Here is a 7092-nt window from a genome sequence, read left to right as displayed (position 1 = left end):
GGAATGTTGATCCGAATTTGGTGCGGTGTCTGCAGTGTCTTATGCCCTGGTCAGATCCCAGGACAGTCTGTTTATGGGAGGGGGATATGAGGCGGCTTTATCTTCCCTAACTTCACTCATCTGAGGCAAGGGCCCAACTGGTGCCCAAGTAACAAGCTGCCCCAATACTGGCCTAGAAGAAGGTCTGTGTGGTCACCTTCCTCCAAGATAGTGATGTCAGACTTTGGGGGAGGCAAGCCAGGGTATCCCATCACATCACCCATGAACCAACCCAGCCCTAGTAGTAAGGAGGACAGGACACAGCCCTGGGGTACATGTTTATGTGAGTAATAAAATATTTACTATAACATAAATATAAAGGGAACTTCCCAGTCTACATTATTATTACTTTTTTTTTTTTTGCAATAAGGATACAAAGAGAATGCACCAAAACATTGTTCCAAAAAATAATAAAAATAAAATAACAAAATTTAAATTCAAACGGTAACAGAACAAGAAATGGAGAAGGGGGAAGCTCCAAACACATCCAGAAAATAAATAGAGATGGATCAGAAATCTGGAAATCATATTAAAATATCTTTTTCGGATTAGTGAGTGTACAAAATCCTTCAGGATAGGGAGGGAGGGCAACCCGGAAAACCAAAAATAAAAACCAAGCACAAAATGTTTCTTTCTCCCCGCCAGTGTGTACATATCCTACATATTTACATGGTTCCCACCTCACCCCAAACTTGGGGAATTTCTCTCCAGGCCTCCCCCAGCATCCCGCGTCCTAGGGGGCTGGAAAGGGAGCGGATTCAGGCAGAAGGTTCTCAGGGAACGGCTTATTTCTACAGCTGGTTAAAAAATATCTCCAACTTTTCCAAGTTTCGTTTGTTTGTGGCCAGGAGGGCAGGGCCCCGCGGGGAGCCAGGGCCCTGCTTCTTGCTGGTCGGTCAACGGCGGGGCAGAAGCCCCTTCCCATCCGCGTGTGCGTGGGAGCGCAGATTCCTCCAGCGTGGCCGGGAACCGAGCAGAAGCTCGGGTAAAACGAAACGAAAAATGAACACTCGAATTTTTTTTTTGTTAGTTTTTTTTTGTTTGTTTTGCCTTTTTTTTTTTTTTTTGAGGGGTAAGATAGGGAAGGTAAGGGGAAAAATAAATTAGGCTAGATTAAAGCTTTGGCTATTTCCTGCTTTTATACACAGACGCGGCTCTCGCGGCCTCCCCTCCGGGGCCCCGATAAATACAGTATACAGCGATTTAAATTAAGGGCGCGGGCGGAGTTAGAAGGACCCCAGGAGCCGAGAGGCTCCATGAATAAATAAAAACTGTAAAAAACCAAGCCCGGAAGAAGGGTAAGGGGGATGGGGCGCATCCTTATGGGAGAGAAGAGGCGTGGAGCGAATAAGGTGACAGTTCCCCACCCGCGACCCGCAGGCTCGGGGATCCGCGCGGGGAAGAGGGATGGGGAGTGCCTCTCTTCGTCCTCTCTCCCGGGGAATCCCTAACCCCGTACCGCGTTACCTGTCGCTGTGGGGAGGCCGCTGCCGGGATCCGGCCCCGAACAGCCCGAGGGGGCAGGGGCGGGGGTCGTCGAGGGGTTGGGGGCAGGGAGCAGGCGGCGGGCAGGATGCCCAGGGTGAGTTGGCGCGTTCCGGATCTTCGCTCCTCTCTCTCGGGGCTCGGGCGACGCAGCCTGTCGGCCGTCTTCGCCGCTCGCAGGAGAGGGTGGTCCGGGTGTTTGGTTTTATTCGAAAGTTTGGGCTTTTTGTAAAATCCAAAGCAACCGAACAAAAAAGAGTTCAGGCCGCGCGGCGCCTCGCCGCGCACCGGCGGGGGGCCCGGCCCGCGGGGTCACTGCACGGAGCCCGGCAGTGTGTGGTGGTGGTGGTGGTGCAGACCGGCCGGCGGGGGCGGCGGGGGCGCCGAGGGCGGCGACGCGCTGCCCCCGCCGGGCCCCAGCTCGCCGGGGGCGTAAACGTCGTCCATGGGCGGGTGGCCGGCGCCGGCAGCCGGGGTCATGCGCTTCTCCTTCTGCCGCCGGTTGCAGAACCAGACCCGCACCACCTCCTTCTCCAGCTGCAGGCTGTCGGCCAAGCCTGTGATCTCGTGCGCCGAGGGCTTGGGGCACTTGAGAAAGTGGCTCTCGAGCGCGCCTTTGACCCCCACCTCGATGGACGTGCGCTTCTTGCGCTTGCGGCCCTGCGCCGCGATCTTGTCCAGGTTGGTGGGGCTGCCGCTGGACGAGTCGGTCTCCTCCAGCCACTTGTTGAGCAGCGGCTTGAGCTTGCACATGTTCTTGAAGCTCAGCTGCAGGGCCTCGAAGCGGCAGATGGTGGTCTGCGAGAACACGTTACCGTACAGCGTGCCCAGCGCCAGCCCCACGTCGGCCTGCGTGAAGCCCAGCTTGATGCGCCGCTGCTTGAACTGCTTGGCGAACTGCTCCAGGTCGTCCGAGCTGGGCGCGTCCTCGTCCGAGTGCTCGCCCACCGACGAGCCACCGCCGCCCGCCCCCGGGTGCAGGTGCGCCGCCGCCGCGTGCAGGCCGCCAGCGTGTGCATGTCCGTGTGCGTGTCCGTGGGCGCCCAGGTGCGGCGGAGGCGACGGCTCCAGCTGCGCCTCGTGGCCGTCCTCGTGCAGCGCGTGGTGCAGGCCCGGCCCCGCACCGCCACCGCCCGCCGCCAGCATCCCGGCCAGGCCGCCGCCGCCGCCCCCGGGGTAGGCCGCCTGCGCGTACAACCCCAGCGGTTGGGGCTGGTGGCCCCCGCCGGCCCCTGGCGACGGAGACATGGCGGGGCCCAAGTGATGTGCCGTGCCGCCCTGCGCCCATGCCGCGCCCGCGTGGGCCGCCCCCTGGTGCACCAGGCGCGCGTGGAAACCGCCGCCTCCGCCACCGTCGTCGGCTCGGCCGGTGCCGCCGCCTCCCGCCTTGCCGTGTTCCAGGTGCGGGCCGCCGGTCCAGTCGCCGCCGCCGCCTCCTCCCGTGGGTAACCACTGGGGGTGCGCTAGGCCCACTGGGTGGCCCGCGCCCGCGCCCAGCCACTCGTGGTGCATCAGCTTCTGCACTTCGCGGTACGCGGCCCCCGCGTGCAACCGCTCGGCGGCCGCAGCCGCTGCCGCTGCTGCCGCGGCATCCGGGTGCATAAGCGGTCCTGTGCCCCCGGCTCCGCCGCCGGGGCCCCGCGGCAAGTACTGCGCGGTGGTGGCCATGCCGCCCCGCGCCCCGCGCCGCGCCGCGCCGCCGCTCCTCTCCGTCTGCGGGCCCCGCCGCCGCGCTCCGCCGGCTTAAAGCCGGGACCCGCTCGGCGCTCCGGAGCCCCACCCCACCCGCCGCCCATTGGCTGCCCGCGGAGCCGCCTCCCGCCCCCCCGCGGCCCCGGCCCCCGCCCCCCGCGCCCGCCTGCCTCCCGGCCGGGCCGCCCAGAGCTCGCCATTGGGCCTCACTCCCGGGGTCCCGAGCGCCGGCCATGCTGATTGGCCGCTGGGGCTTCATTCACAGCCCCCCTACAGTCCGCGTACACACTCACGCCCCGGGGGCGCGGCCGCCACGTGGGGAGTGGCGCGGGGGTGGTACTGGGACCGCACCCCCTCTCGTCCTGGCTGCGTGGGCCCGCTTTCCCCGGTCTCTGGAGACTCCGAGCCCGGCGGGTCCCACGCTCCACGCGAGCAGAATTCCCGCAGGTCTCCCGCCCGGGTGGCCAGAGGCGGTGGCGGGGATGGCGGGCTCCGGGAGGCGCTCGGGCTCCGAGAAGCCGCTTAGCCCCGCGCTCCTCCCTCCGCAGTGCCGCCGCAGGCGGGCCGGGATTCCCGCGGGTCTCGGCGGCCGCGAGCTGCAGGCGGCGCGGGTCCCCGGCTCGGTTGATCACCTTGCCCGCCTCGCCTCCCACGGCTTCCAGCGGGCGCGGAGCTCTCCTCTGCGCGCCTCCCCGGCCCGTCTCGGTTTCCCTTCTTCGTCCTCTAGACCATCCAGCGCAACTCCGTCGACCTCCGCGGCCCTGAGAGAGCATCCGGCGCGGGCAGAGGCGTACCGGCCCGACCTCACGCCTCTCATGGACTCTTCTCCAGGGTACCGTGGCCCAGGTGAGTACCGCGCGGGTAGCTCCGCGCCGAAACGGTCGGCGGCAGCGATGCTGTGGGGGAGACCGGAGTTCCAGTAACCAGGCCGATTCCGAGGTTCCTGAGTGAGAGGACCTCGAGGTGGAGACTGGCTCCGGGGAAACGCCGCTGACAGGGCTGGTGGACAAACAGGGCCCACGGATATCTGACCCACGCCACTGCCGCCTTCTCACTCCTTCTCCTTCCTGCCTGCATGGCTCATTGGCCTGGGTCATGGCAGGGTCACGCCTGGGGGGAAACTTGCTCTAGGTGAGGAGCCGCGTGGACTTGGGGAAGGGCACTGGCACCTCAGAAATCTGGAGTGCAGGCCGGGAGCTGTCCAGCTTTGCAGGGAACCCTGGGCTGGAGTTTAACCCACTTGCTTGGGGCTGCTGAAAAGGGCACTGGGATTGAAGAGGCCTTCCTTGTTGGCAAGGCTGGGGTATCTCCTCATCCCCCAGGTCTTTGAGGGCTCCCTGAAGGATCTTTAGTGGACTTAGGCCTCAGCATCAGCTCTTTCGTGACACGTTGGCTGGGGGTTGTGTGGAATGAGCTGAGCCTCCACTCTTCCCATGCTGAGGCTTGTCTCAGGGAGTCTTCCAGCTGCCAGTTCACCTCTATTCTGTCACTGACCTTGCCTCCAGTGGATTCATAGATTCTAGGGCCCCAGGGCCCCAGACTGCAGGACCAGGCTGGGGGCCCAGCTAGGGCCCTACTGGCAGGTCAGGACAGTGGAATAAAAGCTTCAGTGTGTGAAGGATGATGGGGGCTCAGGTGGCAGCTGCAGAGGGGGTGACTGGGACAGAGTCAACAGTGACAGGGGCACAGATGTGCTTATCCAGGCCTGGAATGCCCCAGGACTAGCCTCTGGCTAGCCCGCAAGGGAGAGTGGCCTTTGGCCACTGTCCTGAGCAAGCTGCTTAGGTCCCATCTCTATTGCAAGAGCTGTGATGGAGCTGTGTGTCTGAACCTGGCTAAAAATGCTGGGCTTACCTGGACTCTGGCCCAGGAAGTTGTCGCCTTGCAGCATCCCAGGACTTCCTGACCTCTCTCCCAGGCCCAGGAGTTAGGACCACACCTGGGAATTCGTAGTGAAGTCCCCTTTCACTCCGGTGCTAACCAGGACGCTGTGACATTGAGGCTTAGGCTTCCAACCTGGACCTGCCACTATCTTCCTGGGCAAGAATAACTTCCTGGTTTGTTCTTTTACCTGTAGATTGGGACTATCAGTACCATAGGCAGCCCACCTGTCTCACTAAGGTAAGTCATAGAGTGGTACAAGACAGTGGGAGGGAGTAGGACTCAGAAAGGGCTTTTACTCTTGTTGTTTCTATTGTTAGCACCCAGTGAATGAAGAGGTTACTCCCACTCTCTAACTAAATCGCAGTTCCCTCATCTGCAGAGTGGGGATGTGGAGGTTCGGATACTATGACCTCTTTGGTAACCTCCCTTCCAGCTCTGATGGTCTGAGTCTATGAACCTGTCTCAGTTTCTGTTGGAGGAAGGGAAATGTCTGGACAGTGGACAGATGTTGTTTGGAATGGTCACCATGAGCAATGGATGTTTTAACGAATAAATGCTTTTCATTCATGTTACCTGCTACTCTCAGCCCCAGGAGAGAGCACTAGAATTGTTCTCCCATTGCACAGATGAACGAACTGAAGCCTGTTCAAGGGCTCAGAACAAGCCTCACCCTGTGGAGAATTATGAGGAAGTCCCACTCCCCATGGCTCCCCATCGTTCTCCCCAGGCTGCGGAAGGGGAAGTTTCCTGTGGAGGCAGTGACTTTGGCCTTCACAGCAGAGAAAGCTTACTGCCCTACCTCTGGCCAACTGGTGCTCCTGAAGGCAAATTCCCAAGTCTGTGCTGAATTGAGGGGTGGCTGCAGCAAAACCAGACTCCTAAGCAAGTTACCAGCTTGTCGGCTAGCAAATCTAGTCGCAATCCCATTAATCCTTTTAACAGCCCTGTTCTTTGCTTTGCCTTTGGAGCCTCAGTTTCTTCGTATAAAAACAAGGACAGAAATGCCTACTTCTCAGGTTTGTTTTGGAGCTACAAGGATGAAACAAAGCATGTAATTTAGATGCCCTCTTAGTATGAGATGTTGTCCTGGGTTAACAGCAGTGTGAAGTAGGAAAGGATAACATTTCTTTCTCTGCTTTCAAAGTTTTAGATCCTCTACAATGATATGGGTTTGGTCTTGAGTCACAATTTTCTTGTATTTGAGAGTTAAGTTTTTCCTAGGAAGTCTCAGTATTCTGTTTGCTCTTTTTTTCTTTTTAAAGATATTTTTTGATGTGGACCACTTTTAACATCTGTATTGAATTTGTTACAATGTTGTTTCTGTTTTCTGGGTTTTTTTGTTTTTGTTTTGGCCTCGAGGCATGTGTGATCTTAGCTCCCTAACCAGGGATCAAACCTGTACCCCCTGTATTGGAAGGTGAAGTCTTAACCACTGGATTGATAGGGAAGTCCCATCCCCTTTGCTCTTGCTCTTCGAGATTCTATGCAGGACACTGAGGGCGATGACATGGCTAGTGGCAGAGATACCCACTACAGAGCATCCCCTCTCTCTAGGAGTCCTGCCCTCGTAGACCACAGAGAAAACCTGGAAGATGGAAGTCAGATACCCACCTGACCCGTGCAGACACAGAGTGGTTTAGGCATGTGAACAGATGTGCATTCACACACACAAAAATACACATAACATGCAGATACACACATGAAATTTAGCCTGAGGACAGACATACAGATTCATAATAGGAACACATGGACTCACATCATTAGGTCAGATATTCAAAGTCACACAAATCAACTGCTGCTGCTGCTAAGTCACTTTAGTCGTGTCCAACTCTGTGCGACCCCATAGACGGCAGCCCACCAGGCTCCCCCGTCCCTGGGATTCTCCAGGCAAGAACACTGGAGTGGGTTGCCATTTCCTTCTCCAATGCAGGAAAGTGAAAAGTGAAAGTGAAGTCACTCAGTTGTGTCTGACTCTTAGCGACCGCATGGACT

At 58.8% G+C, this 7092-nt stretch overlaps 1 protein-coding gene across 1 annotated transcript; it reads right to left on the bottom strand.

Annotated features, from left to right (window-relative positions):
• Positions 1-322: 322 nt before the first annotated feature.
• On the bottom strand, positions 323-3200 carry POU3F1 (POU class 3 homeobox 1). Its single transcript, XM_070365248.1, has one exon. The coding sequence runs from the start codon at positions 3190-3192 to the stop codon at positions 1837-1839; it is 1356 nt and encodes a 451-aa protein (XP_070221349.1). The 5' UTR covers positions 3193-3200; the 3' UTR covers positions 323-1836.
• Between the last annotated feature and the right edge of the window lie 3892 nt (positions 3201-7092).

This window comes from Bos mutus, chromosome 3 (assembly GCF_027580195.1).
Source record: "Bos mutus isolate GX-2022 chromosome 3, NWIPB_WYAK_1.1, whole genome shotgun sequence".
In the NCBI taxonomy this organism is placed as follows: domain Eukaryota; kingdom Metazoa; phylum Chordata; class Mammalia; order Artiodactyla; family Bovidae; genus Bos; species Bos mutus.
Note: the sequence above shows the minus strand (reverse complement) of the source record. Positions and strands in the feature narration are given on the sequence as shown.